Source organism: Macadamia integrifolia, chromosome 2 (assembly GCF_013358625.1).
Source record: "Macadamia integrifolia cultivar HAES 741 chromosome 2, SCU_Mint_v3, whole genome shotgun sequence".
NCBI classification, from domain to species: domain Eukaryota; kingdom Viridiplantae; phylum Streptophyta; class Magnoliopsida; order Proteales; family Proteaceae; genus Macadamia; species Macadamia integrifolia.
The window spans coordinates 20,571,895-20,594,161 of record NC_056558.1 but is presented as its reverse complement, the minus strand read 5'-3'; the positions used below and the strand labels follow the sequence as shown (position 1 = coordinate 20,594,161).

Sequence of the window (22,267 nt, the reverse complement as noted above, 5' to 3'; positions counted from 1 at the left end):
TTAATTTTTTATCATTTGATGTGGCTAAATGTTGATTTTTAATAACTTGATGTGGCTTAATCTTGATTTTTTATGATACAAGGTATATATAACTTACTAAATAATGTTAGAAAATAGGAAAATTAAAAAATAACACTTGTTCGCCTTAAGGCGGGCGCCTAAGCGCTTAGACAACCCTCCACCGCCTTGGTTCGCCTTGGCGTCGTGCCAACTATGGTAAACACATCAGCTAATTATTCACTACTGGCAACAAAATGCATAGTGATAAGACCCATATCCAGCTTTTCTTTAATGAAGTGTCGATCGATCTCCACATGCTTGGTTTGATCATGCTGAACAAGGTTGTGACCAATGCTAATGGCAGATTTTCTGTTACGAAAGAGCTTCATAGGAAGGGTGGCAAGGAAAGCCTAATCTGTGAGAAGACCATGAAGCCATAGGAGCTCACAAATGCCATGTTCCATAGCACAGGACTCTACTTCTGCACTTGATGCTTTTGCTTCGCCATATAACAAGATTACAACCAAAAAAGGTGCAATAACCAATAGTAATAGACCTATTGTCATTAGAGGAACCTACCCAATCAGCATCCGTGAAGGCCTCCATCCGAAGGTAATCATAAGGAGAAAAAAGGATGCCACGTCCTGGGGTAGATTTCAGGTACCGAAGAATAGGCAGCAAACCTTCCATGTCAGTCGAGTAGAGATCATGCATGTACTGGCTAACCAGGTTGAAGGCAAATACTATGTCAGGGCATGTATGAGAAAGATAGATCAAGCACCCCACTAATCGCCAGTATCTCACCTTATCCACAGATCACCTTCCTTGCTACTCAGGTGACTGTTGGCTTCAATAGAAGTGTCTGCCAACTTACACCCTAACATGCATGTCTTAGAAAAAAGATCAAGCACATACTTCTACTACGACAAATAAATCCCACGAGAAGACCTAACAACTTCAATGCCGAGGAAGTAATGAATCTATCCTAAATCTTTGATCTCGAATTCCTCACTCAAGTATCTCTTGAGGCGAGAAATTTCTGCCAGATCATCACCAATAACAACAATATCTATATATAGCCAAGCACGAGGGGACTACTTCGGCCCATAAAATGCACACTTCAGCTTGCATACCTTCCCTTGGGTTTTGGAATAAGGGAACCCAAGAGGAATGTCCATATACATTTCCTCGAGTTCCTCATAAAGGAAGGCATTCTTCACATCTAGTTGTTGGAGATTCCAATCTAAGTTGGTGGCACAAGCTAAGATAACACAAATTGTTTTCATCTTAGAAACTAGAGCAAAAGTCTCCTGGTAGTTAATCCCATAAGTTTGAGTGAAGCCCTGCAACAAGTCTAGCCTTATACCGATCCATAAGCCTTCTGTTTTACTGTGAAGACCCACTTACACCCAAGTGTTTTCTTTTGTGAAGGAAGACACACTAGATCCATGTGTTATTCTTCTTCAGAGCTTGTATCTCTTCAACTATAGCTGCTTTCCATTGTGAGTCTGCACTTGCTTCCTTCCAGGCATGAGGAATGGACATAGAGGAAAGAGAAGACACAAAATTATAGTAAGAAGGAGAAAGTCATAAGAAACCGTTTTAGCAATAAGATGTAAAGTATAAGACCTAGTGCCTTTACAAACAATAATAGGCAACTCAAGAGACTGATCAACAGAAGGAGAAGGAGAATTAACTTGGTCTAAGGGGACAAGATCAGGCTTGAGAGGAGACAACTGGCATGGTAGGGTAGATGTTGGATGTGTAGTGGTCTGAGTTTGCTGCCAGTGACTATAAACACGTATCTCTATTCAAGGCGAAGTAGGAGTATCACTCTTCCCCTGAAATGGGATACTGGTAGGGATGCAATTTCAAGAGGCAACGGCACATCTTCCACAATGGAAGGAGACTCCCCTAAAGAGGTGTCGTATTGTAGTATGACGCAAATTCATGAAAGAGAATATCTATAGTCACAAACTAATGCCGAGTGAGAGGATGAAAACACCGATAGCCTTTCTGAGTAGGCGCATACCCTAGAAAAATGCACCAGAGACAATGAGGATCAAACTTTCCATAAGGATGATGATTGCGAGCATAGGAAACACTATCGAATACCTTAGGAGGAACAGGAAAAGCAACGAAACCTTGACGAAGATCCAGAAGGGAGCGGAAGGAATGGACCTAAGAAGGCATTCGGTTGATAAAAAAGGCAGCAATGAGAATTGCGTCACTCCAATGCTGTGAAGGAACATGCATCTCAAACATAAGAGAACATGCTACCTCACAAAAGTGGTGATTCTTCCGCTCAGTAACCCCATTTTGAGCCGGTGTATCCACACAACTAGTCTAATGGATCATCCCATGATTGGAAAGGTAAGCTTGAAAGGACCTTTTGAAGTATTCACGGCCATTGTCGCTTCGAAGGATCTTAATGGTTGCACCGAACTGAATCTGAACCATGCGGTGAAATTGTTGAAAGCAATAGAAGGTCCCGCCCTTGGTTTGCAAATATAAACCTAAGTGGTCTAAGAATCAAAATCAATAAAAGAGAAACCAGCAGCGATAACTATTGACAGACAAATAGCAGAGTGGACCTCAACTATCAGAATACATCAATGAAAAAGGAGTGGCACTTTTATTTTCAGGTACAGACCTGATGCAGAATTGAGGCTGAAATGGGTTGACCATTTGGGCAATCTCAACCAAGACGAACCGGATCTGATTTGTTTTTTAGGGATCAATTGAATATTTTAGGATTTATTTTATTTAGGAAATATTGAGTTAATTAATTTAGGATGAGATGTAATCTTTTATTTTAGGTAGTTCTTAGTCAGTTAGGGAGTTACCAGTTTGAGTTTTATTCTGTTTCTAATTTCATTAGTTAGAACTTATGAAGTAATTAGGAGTTGCTAATTTAATTTTAGATTTTATTTAGGTAAGTTTTAAATTCACTTTATTATATAAAGGCATGTAACCCAAGGTATTAGACAGATTTTGAATGATGAATTGAATTGAAGGTTTTAGTGTCGGGTATAGTGCAAGACGTGTGACCCCTTTCCCCCCCTCTTGTGTGTTATTCTTCTCTTCTCCCCTCTCTACTCTGATCTTGCCTTTCTTCACTATGCCCTCCATCAAGTGGTATCAGAGCCGAAGGATCCTCTCCTTCGTTCTCTTTTCCTTCCCTTTCTTCCCCATCCTCTGTTCTGGTTTCTGCAGACTGAGAACAGCCAAAAAAAAAAAAAATCTCATCTTCCACAGCAACACAAACCCCCCTATCATCTTCGATCCCTCTATAGCAACCCACCACCTCTTCTAAACCCAAAAAAAAAAACCCTTCGTTGAACTCTCTCCCACAACAGCCTCTTTCTCCCTACCCTTTTCTTCCCTGCGATATCAATCTCTCTCACTTTACTTCTTCTTTATTTGTTTTCTTCTTTATCATCTCTGTTCTTCTTCTTCTTCTTCTCCTTTTCTGGTTTGTCTTCCCATTCCCTGTTTCTGGCGATAGTTGCAGCCCTACTGAAGTGCTTCGAGCTCCTTTGTGTGTGATCTGTTTGGGTCGAGGTTGTGATCGAAGGAAGCAATCCCAAAGACGACCTGAATCATATGGAACTTTGCTTGAAAACTCCTTCCAGCTTGGGTGAAAACCAGATTTCAGACCTGAACGTATGTTCCACCGCCAGATTTGTTTCAGCAGTCCTAGATCTTCCAATCACTAGTCATTTGACCTTATAGCTGCTTGGAATCAAGAGCTTTATGAGTGCGGTATCTCCCCCTGAAGTTTCAGACCCATCTGATCCCTATTGAGAGAGTTTCAGACCTCTCAAAACCCCTTCTGGTTCTCCGCCTCCCTCTTCTTGGCTGGAGGTTGAAGACAACCAAAATTATGGGAGGTGTTCCAAGTTTTTTTATTCTTGTTTTCCCATTATACCCCTATAAAGGCCTTTTATGCCACTTTATCCTTTAATTTCTTTTAGTTCCAAATCCATCCATGAACAATAATTTAAATCCCCACTTGTGTCCTCTCTCCTTGACCGACCTATTCAAGTATTAGGAATTTTTGGATACTTACAATTCTACCAACTTAATAATAAAAAAAAAAAAAAAAAAAAAGTGAACCTCCATATTTACAGTTTTTCCCACACTTGCCTAGTGGAGTTTTCTTTGTGTGAGGCCCATCGCAAATTCTGAATACAAATCTGGTCATGGAATCTTTTGTGTTCAAGTTCAGAGTTCGACTGCCCAATGGAAAGCCTGCTAAATTGTTAATTGATAAGGGACTAAATGACAATTTTGTCTCCAAATCTATGGTAGATATGTTGTCAACAACCAATCAGATTATTTTTTAGGCAGAGGATGATGTCTTTGTTGAATTTTCTGTTTCTCATTATTATGATGGTACTTTTTGTAAAGTGCTTGACTCTCCTCAACGTATCATTAAATTGGGTCGATGTTGGTTGGAACAACGAGACGGCATCCTTGATCGAGATAACAATGTATGCACCCTCTAGGCTTGACCACATGCATCAAAATTTAATCTTCATGGATTGGTTGAGTCAAAGAAAGTGATACCCCCAGTACAACCACAAGACGAAGTAGATGCATCAACACAAGTGGAAGACCATCCTATTGTGGAACAGGTGATCACAGTGGAAAGTGAGACAATCGTAGATTGAGTAACAAAGGACATCAATGCAGCGTCAGTTGTTGACCATCATGAGTTCGTTCTTCCCCATAATTTTCCAGACTTGAATGCACCTCCAAAGTTTCCCATCATGGATTTTGTTCGCAATACAGACAACGAGCAATTCACCCCCATTCGTGAGTTTTTTTTGTTATCATTCTTTAAAACTCGTGGATGAGTTTTTCTCAACATCGGGGGAGTTGATGCACAATTGAGCCTGAACCAGGTTGACCCTTCGGGCAAGTTCAACCGAGACGAACCGGATCTGATTTGATTTTTTTGGGATCAATAAAATATTTTAGGATTTACTTTATTTAGGAAATATTGAGTTATTTAATTTGGGAGGAGATGTAATCATTTATTTTGGGTAGTTGTTAGGCAATTAGGGAGTTACCAGTTTGAGTTTTATTCTATTTCTAATTTCATTAGTTAGAACTTATGCAGTAATTAGAAGTTGTTAATTTAGTTTTAGATTTTATTTAGACAAGTTTTAAATTCAGTTTATTATATAAAGGCATGTAACCCAAGGTATTAGACAGATTTTGAATGATAATTTGAATTGAAGGTTTTAGTGCCGGGTATGGTGCAAGACGTGTGCCCCCTTTTCCCCCCTCTTTTGTGCTATTCTTCTCTTCTCCCCTCTCTACTCTAATCTTCCCTTTCTTCCCTAGGGCCCTCCATCAAGGCCACCACGCACCCTACCAGAGCCAATTGTTGCCCTTGTCACTAGATCTTGAAAAACACAATGAGACGGGAAAAATGTGACTTTGCAATTATGTCTCAAAGTAAAACTACAAATAAACAAAAGGTTAGTTGGGAAAAAAGGAACATGCAATACAGTAGAAAGGGATAAATAAGGGATACAGCTAACAGAGCCCTTTCCCTGAATAGTGGAATAAGTCCCGTTAGCCAATTTGGCCTTACCATTACTAGGGCAAGATGTGTACTATGAGAAAAGAGGCAAGCGGTTTGTCATATGATCAGAAGCCCTAGAGTGTATAATCGAAAGGGTAGAAGGGATAAACATAGTACGGCCACAGAAGGAGATGCCTGACCCAGAAAGGTGGAATGAGCAGAGCTCGCAATGGCTTAGTGCAAGAGAGCCCGGACATGTCAAAAGGCATCGGAGGCCAGTAAGCTCATTAAATGATAGTGAGGCTGAGGTGCTAGAAGCAAAGTCAGAGTCAGGGTTCTCAGTATGGTTGTCCTGCTCAGGAGTAATACAACAGTAGATTACAAGAAGCTAACCCCCACAATTTATAAACCCTAAACAAGATAAATAGGACTCAATAGCTAACTTGACAATAGACAGAAGTAAACGCAGGAGAACAAAGGAATAAGGACCAGAATTAACTTCCCAAAGATTCAAGAACAAAGCAATAGTCAAACCCCAATCAAGACTCAACCCTAAAAGAGAGAAACACCCCTGCAGCTAGGGTATGGGAGATTACCTACGGCTGGAACAGTAGGCCTCTGATGGGCCTGCAACTTGGGTCGATGGAAGCCCTTGATGTGAGGAACAAAACCTACAAATATGAGCCGATTCTGCCGGCTGACCAGAAAGTTATGAATCTTCTTGATTTCCGACCTTGGCGAGCAAGGATTAAAGTATCGGTATCGGTCACCGTATCGGTCGGTCAAAATTAAGATACGTATCGGAGGGTATCGTATCGTATCGGAGATACACTAAGATACGTTAAAGATACACACATAAATGGATAAGAAACATTTTTTTAAACACTTTTGCATAAAGAATTTGTTAAAAAAAGCTATTGATAACATGTATTATGCATAAACACTAAATTGAGGGTATCGTACTAAGAATTCAAGGTCTGTAGTTGTCCCATAAATGTAAAATCCTTGTTCCCAACCTTGATTTCCACTTTAGTTAGAGAGAAATATGGCTGACAGCAACTTTGGAACAAAAACCGTTCAAAAAATAGTTTTTTTTTCCTGAAAAATTACCCATATTGGCCATTATATGACCGTAGCGCCGATACGTATCGATACGTACTGATATATATCGATACTCACCGATACGTGCTGATATATACCGATACGTACCGATTGATACATACCGATACTCACCGATACGTACCAATACATACCGAAACGTACATTTTACCTCAATTCTATATTTTTCATAGAGTCATATCGAGGCATGTCGTATCGTATCGATGTGTATTAGTGGTGTATTGATGCATATCGGTATGTATTGTAGGATATATATCGATACGAAATGATTTAAAAAATTCAATGTATCGTATCGGTGTGTATCGTATCGACCGACTAAATTTAAGATACGTATCGGAGGGTATCGTATCGGTATCGGAGATACTTAAAACCATGTTGGCGAGAGAAATAAGGGAGATTCCTTAAGAACAGGGCTGGATTCCTTAACAGTGTTCAAGTGCGGATTAATTGATCCTTAGAGGGTCTGGAACAGTCCTGCTGGATGGCTGGTTGATCGGATCACAGAATGGGAATGAGAGAGGATCGGTTGATTCAAGAATGGGTATTCTTGGCTGGTCGATCCTGGGTTTTGATAGCTTTTACAAATCTGAACTTCTCACAATAGCTATAAATAAAAGCAGCAAAGGAAATTGAATGCTTGAAATAAAGAAGAAACAAGGGAAAGTGGGAGAGGAAGTGGCTATCTTAGCCTGAGCTTCTCACCCACAGCTATCCCAGCTGCTCTAAGCAATTGATTGCAAATCTTCTTTATTCAAATCTGACAAATATCAGTACATAGGCTCCTCTATTTAAAGAGGGCAGAATTACAATCAAGACACAACTAGGAGCTAATTTCCCAATAGGACTAGACACTCCTATTACAACTAGGACTTCAAATAGAACTAGGACTTAGTGATGTAGATAAGTCACTTAAAGGACTTATTATATTGCAAATAAGCCTTGGGTTAGGTTATGTATGTGTTGGGCCTTTGATCCCATGGGTTTTATTTGTAATGGGTCACTTTAAGGGGGCCTAAAATATAGGTAGAAAGTAGGAAAAAGGAATTTATATTAAGTGTTTTTATTTAAGTTGTTTTAATTCAATCAAGGCCCATTAGGCCCATCGATTGTAATGTCCTATATGGACTAATAGTTAGTTAGTCCTACTCCATGTTGGAGTTACAGTCTTAATCTATTTCAAATCCTAATTGTACTAGTACTGTCTAATCCTGTTTGGAAACTAGCTCCTAGTTATAGTTTGATTGCCACTCTGCCCTCCATAAATACAGAAGCTTATGTACACATAATGGTCAGATTTGAATGAATGAATTATTGAGTGATTACTCTTTAGCTAAAAGTTGTTATTGAGAGGTGAGATGCCTAAACCTTTGAAGGGTGTGATACCCAAAACCTGAGGTCTCTTTCACCCTTCTCAACCCCCCATCGGTTTTATTATTCTTTTCTATTTTATTTTCTATTCCTTGTTATAGTTGTTGTGAGAATTCTATAAGAAGTTTTCAGATATGTTCAGGCCATTAAAACCAGAATCGACCAAGTCAAAGCGAGGAAACTTGAGGTCCAGTTGAACCCCATAATTCTCACATCTGATCTCTGACTTACAAGGACTTTTCAGGGGTTGTTCTTGACAGTCCAAGGAGCACTCGATCCTCTCCTCATTGCTACCCAAGCAGCTCTATCAGAGTTCTTGACTAGGTCTGAAAATCAAAAAAGTGCATAACTCTCAAACCAGCCGTCAGAAGCTCTTCATATTTGGGGGTTTTTGTACCCTCCCTAGGCCCTATAATCGACCAAATTTGCAGCTCAATTGGAGTCCTACAGACCTGGCCGCACCTCTTTCTCTCCAGCTTTATAGCAGGTCTTTCTCTCTCTTATCGGGCTGGGTTTTGGGGTGGTTTTGCTCCTGTATTGGTATTGTATCCTTGGGGGTTTATTTGATATCTTATTTCTTTGTTTCTTAGTCTTATTTGTCTTGTTTGGGGTTTATAAATTGGGGGGGGGGGTAGTTTCTTGCAATCTACTCCTGCATTAAGTGGTATCAGAGCCTAACCAAAGATGGTTCTAAAAGTTTGTTACTTTGCTGGACAAAGGGATATATGCAATGTCCTTGATTGGATAGATTGTTTGGAGGATTACTTTGACTACTATAACTTGATAGAAACAAAAAAACTTCGATTTTCTTGCTCCCGATTGATTGGTTGTGCTAAAGAATGGTGGAGAGTCCATGAAAAGCGACTCCGAGTTCAAGGACATGAGCCTCGGACTTAGGAAGAGATGAAGTACAAGTTGGCGACCCAATACTTCCCTGCATATGTCCAAAGAAGGTTCTTTCATCAGCAAGATTCCCATCAGTATACATTTACATGTCTCCAAAAGACACCCACAGGTGACAAGAGTTTGAAACAAATGGTAGAGTTAAAGGGGGCTGCTGCTGCCCAATCTAATGCTCAGCCACGTTATTTTCGTGGGGAATTCCTCGAATGGGTGTATGAATTGGACGTACATTTTGACAACTACAACTTAACAGAGTCCCTGAAAGGCAACTTCAAACTCAAGGACGTAAACCTAGAACGTGGGACAAGATGCAATACGAGTTAGCAGGCATGTACTTATCTAAGCATGAACGAAGCATGTACTTCCTTCCACCAGATTCCCAAAAGCCACCCACATGTCACAAGGTTGCTATTGTCGAGAAAGAGTTGGTCATTGATGTTCCTATCAGTGGTATTCATGTGGATGAAATCGAAAGCGACATGGTCACAATAGTGGACAAAGAGATCAAACCCAAAGAGATTAGTGCTACAACAACTATGGTGATTATAGACAGCCAAGTGGAAGATCCTAAAGGGTTAGAGATTGAAGTAATGGTTGATGAAACCATTGAGGAGATTGTGAACGATAGGGACAAAGGACTTGAAGAGCCTATGATCAAAGAAGAGCAAGTAGAGGACGTGCTAGAAGACAACCTCATGGATACATCTGAAGACCTTGAGGTTGAGCATGTGGAGCTTGTCATTCCATTATAGTATCTTGAAGATTGAGCTCCTCACATTCTAGACTACATCCTTATTATCAAAGAGCTACCTGAATTTTTCTAATGCTTGAAGAGAGACGTGCACCATACTATAATCACCCTCACAACTACAAAATTCGAGGACAAATTTTTTCTAGGATAGGGCGAGTTGATGTAGATAAGTCACTTAATGGACTTATAATATTACAAATAAACCTTGGGTTGAGTCACGCATGTGTTGGGCCTTTGATCCCAAGGGTTTTATTTGTAATGGGGCCTAAAATATGGGTAGAAAGTAAAAAAACGGGATTTATATTAAGTGCTTTTATTTAAGCTGTTTTAGCTCAATAAAGGCCCATTGGGCCCATTGATTGTAATGTCCTATATAGACTATTAGTTAGTCCTACTCCATGTTGGAGTTATAATCTCAGTCTATTTCAAGTCCTAGTTGTATTAGGAGTGTCTAGTCCTATTTGGAAACTACCTCTTAGTTATAGTTTGATTGCCACTCTGCTTTAAAAATACAGGAGCTTATGTATATATAATGGTTAGATTTGAATGAATGAATTATTGAGTTATTACTCTATAGCTAAAAGTTGTTATTGAGAGGAGAGATGCCTAAGCCTTTGAGGGGTGTGATACCCAAAACCTGAGGGGTGAGATACCCATTCCTTTATTCTCTTTCACCCTTCTCAAACCCCCATCGGTTCTATTCTTCTTTTCTATTTTATTTTCTATTCCTTGTTTTAGTTGCTGTGAGAATTCTTTAAGAAGTTTTCAGATATGTTCAGGCCATTAAAACCAGAATCGACCAAGTCAAAGCGAGGAAACTTGAGGTCCAATCGAACCCCATAATTCTCACATCTGATCTCTGACTTACAAGGCCTTTTCAGGGGTTATTCCTGACAAGTCCAAGGAGCTCGATCCTCTCCTCATTGCTGCCCAAGCAGCCCTATCAGAGTTCTTGAAGATTTCTCTCAGTTTCTCACTCCTAGGTTTGAAAATCAAGAAAGCGCATAACTCTCAAACCAGCCGCAGAAGCTCTTCATATTTAGGGGTTTTTGTACCCGCCCTAGGCCCTACAATCGACCAAATTTGCAGCTCAAACGGAGCCCTACAAACCTTGCCGCACCTCTCTCTCTCTCCAGCTCTATAGCAGGTCTTTCTCTCTCCTACCGTGTTGGGTTTTGGGGTGGTTTTACTCCTGTATTGGTATTGTATCCTTGGGGGTTTATTTGATGATCTTATTTCTTTGTTTCTTGGTCCTATTTGTCTTGTTTGGGGTTTATAAATTGTGAGGGTTAGTTTCTTGTAATCTACTCCTACATTACTCAGACTTTATAATTCCAACATGGAGTAGGATTAACTGACTAATAGTCCCTATAGGACTTTACAACCAATAGGCCTAATGGGCCTTTATTGAATTTAAAAACACTTAATTAGAAAGCCTAAATTGATGGGCCCATTGGGCCCTTATTTAATTCACTAATTAACTAACCAGCTCCCTTAATTAAGTGGGGCGATAGGGATCCTTTGGGCTGGGCTTTCTCCTGCGATAGCCTAGCCCATAATATGGATCTACATCAAGGAGTACCGGCAATACCCTTCCATTGCCCTTTGCCAGATGTATCAGCAAGGCGGCCATGAAGATTCCAGCAGTGCTCCTTGGTGTGATGCTCCTTCCCATAGTAATCACACTTCACTAGAGTCTTGGTGGAGGAGCCACCAGACTGTGGGACTGCATTAAGGGACTGAGTGCCAGAGACAAGTGTAGATCTCTCAGTAGGAGTGGCAGAAGGTTGTGGAATCATAGTGGTACGTCAGTTGTCCTCTAGTTGGAGCACAACATAGGCTTGATCCAAGGTAGGAAAGGGGTCACAACTCAAAACCTAAGTCAACAGCTGATCAAACTCCACATTCAGACCTGTCAGAAAGTCATAGACCTGGATCTTGTCCTCTCGCTTATGAAAACTAGTGATATATACAGGGGTGGAAGGAGTATACTCATAGAAGTCAAGATCAGTCCACAGTGTCCGCAACTCATAGTAGTACTGTGACTGAGTGATCCCTCTCTGCCTCATATCACGAACCTTCTGGCGAAGCTCAAAGACCTAAGCATCATTCCCCTCCTGGGAATAGATATCCTGGACAAACTTCCAGATCTTCGTAGTGGAGTCAAGGAAGAGATAGCCACGTGAAAGCTATGGCAACATAGAGTTGACAAGGAAGGCCATAACCAGAGAGTTGGCACACTCCCACTTGTCAATCTTAGGACTGATGGTCGGACACTTCGTGGTTCCAGTGAGGTACCCATAATAACCATAGGACTTGATGGAGATGCAGACCGAGCGTGACCACACAAGGTAGTTTGTGCCATCAAGTTTAATAGCACAGGGAGGAAAGGTAGGAAGAATCGTGGTATCTCTGCCAGTAAAGCAAACGAGCTAGTAGAAATGGTTGCTACTCAAGGGGGTTGTGTAAATAGAAGAGACACTAGCCAAAGATAGAGAAAGCACCAAAAACCAGAAAGGGCTAGAAAACCCAAAATCGATAGAGGGAAAAAACCCTGAAAAATCGGATAGCTCTAGAACAGAGACCTCAAACGGAAAAGTGGTTAGTACATACCACTACAAGGATAAAGGGCACCAATCGCAACAAACATAAAGACGATCAGAGCATCGAGCAGAGAAAAAGCATCTTGACAATGCAAAAACGATTTTAGGAAGAAATAAAAAATAAAAAATAAAATAAAAAAATAAAACCTTGAAAAAGTGATAAAAAAAGGGTCTGAGCATCTCAGATCATTGTAGAAGAGTCAGAGAGCCCAAGGGAAAGATGAGGCTAAAAAGCATTCTGGTGGTTTAAGAAGCTCCCACCACGAGAGAGAAGCAGATGAAGAGAGATGGAGGGAAGCGCAAACGGAAGGAGGCGCTGAGAGAGAGAAATGAAAAAAAGAGAAAGAGATAGAGAAGAGAGAGAGCCCTTAGGGTTTCGGATCCTATGGTTCTGATACCATGTTGGATGGGGTAATTACTTGTGTCAAATACGACAATAGTCCTCTTTATTTATAACAATGGGAAAAGTTCTAGAGAATTACAAAGACCATTCAACCCCTTAGGATCCGTTTGACAACTGCCACTTTTCCTAAAATCCATTATTACAACAATTAGGAACACCAACCTAGGACTTGGTTTTTTACCTTAAAAACATGTTTGATTCACTTGAATAGAACCATCAAGAGGTGAGGCTTCGTGGTACGGGATTGTCGATCATATTCACCTCATCGAGACGAGGAGTGGGTGTATGTTTTAATTTGAGGAGTGTTTCTAATACTTTGATATTTGTGTATGAACATGTTGTTGTGCATTTTTTTACTGTTACTTATTATATTGTAGTATGAGGTGTGTTGTGGTTGTAGTGGAATGCGGGGTGGCCGAGGGTGGTTCCGGCACCATATTTCCATTTATGATTTGGATGGAATGATTGATGTTTGTGCACACACTTAGATTGCATATGGTTAGGATAACAAACCGGGTGCTACAACCCCTTGCCAATAGAGGAAAGGTATTGGCTAATCCCACTTGTGGTAGGTTCGATGATACAATTCCAAAATACGTCGTCCGCGGTACAATGTGATTGTTGTTGGAGGCGGACACTTCTCGGGGAGGCCAATGGTAATTTTGGTGCCGAGGCAAACTAGAGGTTATATTAATAGGGGCTTATCGGGCAACTGAAGTGTGCATATAGGGACCGGTATGCCCTCGACTAGCAAGTATCTTGTATCGGTGGGTGACTGATGGCGAATTCTGGGAACAGGGATATCACCTATGTTGTAGTAGCACTAATACCACATATGGACTTAGAATGTTATTAGGTTGTGTAATTAAAAATGGAATCATGTTGCATCATTACAACTTTGGTTGATCCATGCATTACATCATATTGGATGCGTTTACTTTCCTGCTCCCACCCTCACTAGGCTTTGTGAAAGCTCACCCCATCGTTGTGTGTTTTTTTAGATAACTACTCGTGGTGAGACACCAGCTGCGATGGTTGAGGAGATGTGGGTGCCAGAGTATGAAGAGCACGATCAGGACTGTGCGTGTGATGACTGTGCTTATGGAGCACCTTGAGGATGATCGAAATCATTTTCATTTTGATTCTTTTGTGTAGATATGGTCTAATACAGTGGATGGATATGTATGATATGTCTTCACAATTTACAGAATTTTGTGTATATTTAAATTACATATCAATAGATGATCACTTCTTGTGTTTATATGTACAATCTTATATGTCTTAATGCATTTTTATTAATTTCATATAATTGTGGTGTTAAATTACTACATCGTTGATCCTGAAATGATTGATTGGACATAGTCCAGGTCACATGCCTTCATATATGTGAAGGTGGGTTGTGACAGACGGTCTTGCTTGGCCTCGTCTGTTGATATTTATGCTCTTTGAAATGCTGTCCACCTAGAAGTGAGAGTTGTTATAGCCACTGATTGCTCCTCGAATCTGGACTCCAGCTTCTCTTTAGTTTGCTATTGACTCTCAATGAGTTCCTTATATAAATTGTGCAACTCAACGTTGGTGATCTCAGAAGGTCTTGTCATGGTTAGGAATTAGGATATGGAAAAGAAAAAGATTTTTGGCTCAGTATCAACTAATGCAAACATTGTTACAAAACCCTAAATTTGGATCACTATGGGCCCATGAGTGACACATAAATCAAATTGAATCATCAGTGGTAGTTCGTAATTTTCAGGAAAGTTCAGGACCCGTTTGGGTAAGAAACAGAATCTTGGAATGAACCGTAAATAAAACTTGAAGTGAAGTGCTAGATAGGAATTTAAAATTAGAATAGGGATTAAAAAGAAAAAAAATTGAAAAGAGGGTCAGAACGATAAGTTCAGCACACTAGGACTTTTCTGGAATGTCAGAATAGGGTAAAACAGAAACAAATTACAAAAGCAAGGACTATTATGGAAATTAAATTCAGACATAGAAGTAGTCTTCTTCTACCTCTCATTAAAACAGATAGGTAAGTAGAGCCAGGTCTTATTCAGAGAGAGTTCTCTCATGAAGACTTCAATCACAGTGAAATTTAGGAGGAAGTTCCCAACCCCGAACCTCTCATATCCACTTGACAATCACTCAGAACCATGGTGTAAGAACTTGGAAATTGGGATCGGAATTGACCGATTGGATCCCGATCTGGATCGGCCAGAAACAATAGAAAAATGCTATTTCTGGGATCGGTCCTAAAAATCATTAAATTTAAAAATAAAAATTCCAAAAATCTGAAATTTATAAAAATCAAAATGGGACAATTGATGGAAGAATTAAAGGATTGGATAATGGGAGTGATGGAGAAAACTGAGGAGAATTATCATGGAGTTCAGCCAGGTTTTGAAAAGGAGGTGGCACCATCCTTGCATGCGATAATAGAGGAACTGGAAAGTTTAGCACGTGAAGAATGAGGAGTACCCAATTAGGAAGGAGATATTGTAGGAATGGATTGCATGGAAACGAGAAATTGTAGAAAATTGAGCACGTGATGGAGTACCCAATTTGGAAGGGGAGATTATAGGAGAAGACTAATTGGAAGATTGAGGAAGAGGTTGGGTTGGCATGAGATTGGGTTGATGGAGAATAACTCGCTCACCCAGGTTGTTTAGGAATAAGAGCAACTGGAGGAGCACCTAGAAATAATTTAGGAATATAGTACAATGGAGATTGAGAACCGAATGGAGAAGGAACCAAAGAGGTAATCTTGTCCAGCCTGGAACAGAAAAGATCCCAAAAAATGTGTTATCTGGGCCTTAAACCACCAAACAGAGGTGTTTATGTGTCAGCCTTGGCTGCAGGCTTCGAACTCATAACAGAGGTGATAGTAGAAGCCAAAATTTGGACCGCCCAAGAAAGTGATCTAACCCTCAAATTTCAGGTTGAATGGGTTCATAAACAGGGAATTCTAATAAATTTCTTCAACCCATCCGTAAGGCGAATCGTTGGAACAAAGGGGAAACAGTAACCACACTGATAGGAAATGCAAGGGATGGAAGAAAAGGAGTAAGAGAAGAACTATAAGAAGAGCTTAGCATAAACAGAAACTGATAAAAATAAGATCCAACCTGGATGGGAAGAGACTGAAGAAGAAAATAACTGAAAGAGGAGAGCATCCAATCAGTTCAGCCTTTTTCGCACCCAAGCATCATAAGGGAAAAGAAATTCATGATGAAGATTTTCAGTTATTTCAGCTTTAAACAGAGGAACAGAAAAAGAGAACTGAATTATTAATCAAACATTACATTACAAACCAGAATCAGAGAGTGAAGATCATAGAACTCGATAATCTCAAAAGAGAGCACACTTAAGGGACAATGGGAGAAAATTGAGAACTCCAAAATACTGATTGGTTGGGGCTAAAATTTGGGTTGAGAATTCCTATAATCAGTCCCTATTGACCTGCAAAGAAAACAAGAGCAGCAGCATATATGCAAAGTATCAGATACAGCAAAATTTGATGGTCCAAAAATTACCCAGAAAAAAAAAAGGTACCACGTCTGTTAAGGAATGATAAAACAGACCATATAATAGAAACACATGGAGATAGGAGACAAAAGAATTAGCAGAATAGGAAGAGAGAGAAGAAAAGAGGATAAAGTATAAAAAGAAATAAACTAGCTGTCAATCAAGCTGTTCCAAAACCTTCCTGAATTCAATGGTAATTTTCAATGACTATACACATTTAACTGAGCTACCAAACTCGATTAGTACATTTTTATTAATTTCAAAACCATATATTGATTAGTACATTTTATATGCATTGATAGACTCTAAAAACAAAGACAACCCTATTTAGGACTCGACTGACTTTAACAAGTATTCTTTCTAAGCTAATCCCAACGTAGCAGCTAGGACCCTAAATTATAGGCTTATTGAATAATCCCAATACAACAGAAACCCCAAAAATAAAAGGCACAACCTATTATATTAATTAAGTCATTGCTTTATTTTAGCCAAATCTACCCGTTTAGATACTCATACGGACCTATCTTCTAGGCCCACAGCCTTAGAAAATTTCTTCCTCGGCCCGGGCTTCCAAGCCTATTAGACTCTTTCCATCAAATGAATTGTTATATAAATACAATCAAGTGAGACTGATAGGAATAATCCAATGGTCAAAGTGATATCACTAAACTATCAGAATATTCCAGAGGGTGTGGAATAGCATACTAGTGCAACGATTAGCATTAACTATCACATGGTTTGTGAGAATGGCTGATCCAAGAGGTGCATCTAATCAATTGAACAGTCCGGATTGGTGGTGTAATTAACTTTCGAAAGGGATCATAGCTGGCAATCAAATGTAGTAAGATATGTATAGACAACATTAGGGGCCTTTACCTTTTTCCTCCATTTTTTCGAAAGCTGAAAGAGCACTGCTTGTATTGACATTCCCCAACATCTCGCTCACTTTGCTTGCAGTTCTAAAAGCAACATAACAGAATCCATTTAGCATTAAGTAGAAGGAAATAACCAAAAGGAAAACAAGTGATGTAAAATGGAGGTCTGGACAAACTTCGCAGACTGTGCCCGTGCTTTGAGAGTATCCTTTTTGGACTTAGCCTCCTGTATCTTGCTCTCTAGAAGCTACAAAAACCAGACTTCAACTATAAACAACTGGATTACCATCAATATATTATAATGTAGCTTTACCCTCAAAAATGAAGTTGAAACAATAAGATGTACTTCTGTAAAATCCCACAATATGCCCAAGTTAAACTGGTTTTGAACCACCAATTTCAGCTTGATTAACTGTTATTCTTCAATCTAAGAAAGCTTATGGAGTGAGTTTATTGATGTTAAACATTCAAAAAGGACCCCTCCTATCCTCTTGAAAATCAACTGTCAGAATTACAATACCAGTCAAAAGAACTTTTCCTCTCTAATGCAGGCAGAGATTAATGAACCACCTGATAATGAACCCAATAAATGTATTTGTATAAAAACCAGAAAAACCAAATGCATAAGATAGGTGTGAATCTGAATTCCAGGTTCAAGACCTGAACCTAAAAAAGAATCAGATTGATCAGTAGACTTGAAAAGAGAAGAAAGGGAGGCAGGGAGAGTAAAACGTGTGCAAATGAATGGCAACACCAATAGGGGAGTGAATTGGGTAACTACTTTTTCAAGACTCCTTTTCTTGAAATAACATAAAACCTTCAGAAGGCCTATTGCTATTACACCTTAGATGGCTTGTTTGACATAACAAGGTTTGATTGTTTTACAGCTAGCCTACTTGGCTCTTGGTTTCAACTTTCAACTACTTGCAAGTAAAGACGTACAAACATACAAATACAAATGAAGAAAGCAAGTAGAAGGGGATGGAGAGACAAGGAAGAACACAAATAATTATAGTGGTTTGGATCCAAGATCCTATGTCCACTACCTAAGTCCACTGGACTAAGGATTTCTTTTTCCATTATGGGGATTCCTTTCCAAATGGCAAGAATCAAAGCTTACAAACCAAGCACAGTCTCTCAGGTTGTCACCCGGACCACCGGCCAAGGATTTCCACAACTCAATCACAGTCTATCGGATTGAACACCCAAGCCACACTTGGCTAAGGATTTCACACAAAATCAATCACATTCTATGGATTGAGTACTACGACCACTGGCCAAGGATTTCATCTTTGTACACACAGTACAATAGTGAGCTTCATCAAGCTCACACAAAGCTACAGCAAAAAGACTTCTTCACAAGTCAGATGCTGCATCATTTAACCCCACTTGATTCTCACAAGATTACTTTGCCCTTTTCAAAATGATTTACTCTTTAAGCTCAATCTTTCTTTTGTGATACTTCCTTTTATAGCTTATCTTGGTTTCAAATGACTCAAGCCTTTTCGTAGGCAACAAACTAGCCATTGGAGTCATGCACGATTTTCCTAAAGGTATTAATACTCAAGTTACAAACCGTTCTTAGAATAACTTCATAATGGGAAGTATTTTATCATCTCTTATTTCCAAGATAGTCTAAGTTCCAAGGAAAACTAGCTATTGGAGCTCATTAACATCATTTAAGATGCCTAGAGTTCCCTACAGATGGTTAGAGTCCAAGTGATGTATTAAAGATCAAAAAATGAGTCAATCTTCATTTAGTGTGGATCACTAAATGCTTCTGTCATGGAAGACCACAGAAACAAGGGACTCAAAACCCATGGACAGTGTCTATAAGTCCATCAGTTGTCACTTAGATTTTACCAATGAAGCATAGATAACTGCAGCTAGTAATGGAAGACCACGAACAACAAGGTCAAAATGTTTTCTGTGTTAAAACCTCTTTGTCTCTTGGGTTTATTTATTGAGATCCTTTTTATGACTTCGATGGGCGTTTCAATCTTGCAGATATCAACATCAAGATTGCATATAAAATAACATAACTAAACTAATCTCCATGGAAGACTTCATCTTCTAAATTTTTCCATTGAAGCCCTTGAATCTCTCATATCACGGACGACCGTAGCTTTTGACGGAAGACCGTCAATAGCAACTCTTCATCATCATCCATCATGCATCTTTCTTAGCTTGGATTTCACCTTAGTGACTTGGGTTCTTTCTTTAAGCAGATGAACAAACTTGTTGAACAACCAGTCACACATCAACAGGGTTTTCATATCCAAAACACATAAAAAATATTGAACCTTTTGGGTTCGACAAAATGGTTGAGCCGTTCACAATGATCAGGTCTCTAAGGTTTGCAAAGGCATCAGCTACACATCGGAGCAGTTTTTTGGGGGTCTAGGCGCTAATCATAATTTTTTTTTTTATTCTATTTCTTATGTTTTCATTGGCTAGTGTTCATAATTATTGTACACCGCATTACACTGAATCACTTACAAGCAAAACAAATAGTAAGAAACCCTCAACAACTGCTCACGCCTTCGAGGAGGGGAGAAGATGAAAATTGAAACCCTTGACTCCTGCTCCAGCTCCAGCGACAACTCCATCTCTTCTTCTACTAGCTCCGCTTTATGGTTCTGTTTCTTCTACTAGTTCTGCTTCTGCTTCATCTGGTCTCCTCCCAACTCTTCCTGAGTTACTGGCTTCCCTCTTTTTTTCCCTTCTACTTCTTCCATTCTCCTCCTACTATTGTTTCTGGTTTTTTTTTTTCTAATTTTATCGAATAAAAAAGAAACCCTCTTTCTGCCTGAAACGGTCTCCTACCTGAAATCCTCCTTCTACCCTGCATTTTTTTCCTTTTATTCTTCTAGCTTCTTCTTCCTCTTCTTTGTTCCGGGTCGTCTTCTTTTTTTTTTTTTTTTTTTCAAATCTTCCTGTCTTCAACACCTTCTTCTGCTGGTGGCAGTAGTGGCAGCTGGCTGGCTTCCACTAGTGGTGGCCGTTAGCTTTGGCTGCTGCTTCTGTAATTCTGTTATTCAAATTAAATTGTTCATCTATTAGTATAAGTTATGCAATTCTGTGATTATATGAAACTGAAGTTATTTGATTATATGAGTATGCAATTAAGTGATTCGCTGATTTTGTAATTCTGTATGTAATTATGTGGCACTGATTTTGCAATTCTATGATTATGTGATTTACTGTGTTGCGTGAATGCGTCAAGAAACTGCACCTAGGCTGTCCTTGGCTTCTGCACAAGAGAACAGGCACGAGAGAGTGAGCGTCGATGCCTAAGTCAGATTCTTTGCAAATAGATAGTTCCAGTAATCATGGAAAAAGATCGGTCCCCCGGAGAGAGGTTTACCTGGGTTTTTATAGCTGGATATAACGGTTGCCTGTGGAGAGTCCCGATTTGGTAGTTTTCCATTGTGGGTAGGAGTCTACATCTGGTAAGAGTTGTAGTAGGAAAGCGAATATAGACACTGTTTCTGCTATAAGATTTCCCATATTAGCCATATCCCGAAAAATATGGCGAGATTCCCTTCCTTCGAGGGAAGATCCAATATTCCAGTGAGAGTCCTGCTTCGATTCACACCGTATCTTACAGCATGCAAGCTAGGTTTGATAAGCTCCCTTTTTTGGGATATCTCATGGTGGTGATCCGTCAAGGCCTCAAACCAAACGGTAAAGGGTAAGTGACGTGACAGCCAGGTTACTTGTTCCAAGCGGCAGATAGTCTGTTTGATGGATTGAATTCCTGGAAACTTGTCGTTCGGTTGAGGGTCATGCAATTACAGGAACCATTCGCGTATGGCACCTCGCTTGGTATTGACCTTGCCGTTCAACTCCAGGAGCTCTCTTAACCCTTTTGGTCTATCGGCTCTTGTCTTGGGTGCCTGCCCCAGGTAAGGTGGGTTATGGTCGGCCTTGCCAAGCCACTCAGCTATCCCCACATCTCAGGATCGCTCGGTAGACATTTTGGGTCGTATATTTTAGCCATAACAATTTACCCACCTACTCTCACAGATCCTCTGGAGGTCGGTGGGAGTCTGTCAGGTTATAGTATCTCATAGCCGAGTTAGTGGCTCCCCTTTTTTTTGTGTAAGCGCAAAGGCCATCATGGCGGAACCACCACAATGGGTTTATCCCTTTGCCTTCTGAACTAGCTTTTCCTTGACATTTAGTGTGCCGTAGATTTTCCGATGGTGTTATACTACAGCGTGGGCAGCTTTCCCATTTGAAAGGATGCTTCTTTTACTCTTAGGTGAATGGAGGAGTGCCATGCCAGTGTCCTCGACGCCAGCCTGGCGTGAGAAAGGCAAAGCGACGTGCCTGGTAGGTCCGGTTCGCACCTTTTTCCATGATAGGTGTCTTTGAGCCGGTTTGGCATTAATTGCTCACGCTTCCTGGGAGGACGAAAAGTGTGTTTCTAAGCTCTTCACTATTCGTCTTCTTCATTCTCTCTTCTCTGGTTTTTCAAGAGTCCTCTGCTTCACCGTTCTTGTTGTTCTACCTTTCCAAGATTCCCAGGCTTCGCCTTTTCGGGACCACTCTAGTTGTCACCGTATATTCTGTCAATGCCAAGAGTTCGAATGCTGCCAAGTAAGTTCCTTCTTTCCTTGTTATTTCTGGTTAGAGGGGTTTTCCATTTTCCTTCTTTGTCATTGTCACCTACAGGCTCGGATCAAAGCCTGCAAGGTGAATGTCGGAGGAATCTCGACCGTAGATAGGTCGTCTTTCAGTGTACTTTGTTCCCATCTCGCCGAGTACTCCCTCGGGGGGTATTGCCAGCTCTGGTTAGGGCATTATAGAGTTAGATTCTTACTGTTCTATTATTTCTGGCGTCCAGAGAGGTCGCGGCTTAGTTTCTTGCTTCCATAAGTTCGAAGTTTGAAGCCTTGAACTACCGTAATAGACTGAGAGAAGGGGACCTGGTGAGGGTCCAATCTCACTATCACATACCTGACTCGGTAGTCCTACAGGATTTTATGGAAAGTGAGTTTGCCTCTACCCCTCTGGCGTATGAACCATGCGTCTACAAGGAGTTCTTCAGGGCCGGTCTATGTTTACCCATCCACCCGTTCGTTGGGGAAGTCTTCACGTATTATGATATTAGTCCCTCCTAGCTCATGACGAACAGTTGGTGCAGTTTGTTGGGGTTTTGTGCCCTAGTCGAAGGAT

The 22,267-nt window shown here is 40.2% G+C and overlaps 1 protein-coding gene across 2 annotated transcripts in view; it reads right to left on the bottom strand.

Moving 5' to 3' along the window:
- Positions 1-22,267, bottom strand: part of LOC122067105 (probable membrane-associated 30 kDa protein, chloroplastic) — a 90,748-nt gene that overhangs the window by 12,407 nt on the left and 56,074 nt on the right. For both annotated transcript variants that reach the window (XM_042630951.1, XM_042630957.1), the window contains exons 7-8: positions 17,260-17,330; positions 17,085-17,167 (exon numbers count right to left, since the gene is read on the bottom strand). In XM_042630951.1, coding sequence (XP_042486885.1) covers positions 17,085-17,167; positions 17,260-17,330 — 154 coding nt within the window. The remainder of the gene's footprint in view (positions 1-17,084; positions 17,168-17,259; positions 17,331-22,267) is intronic.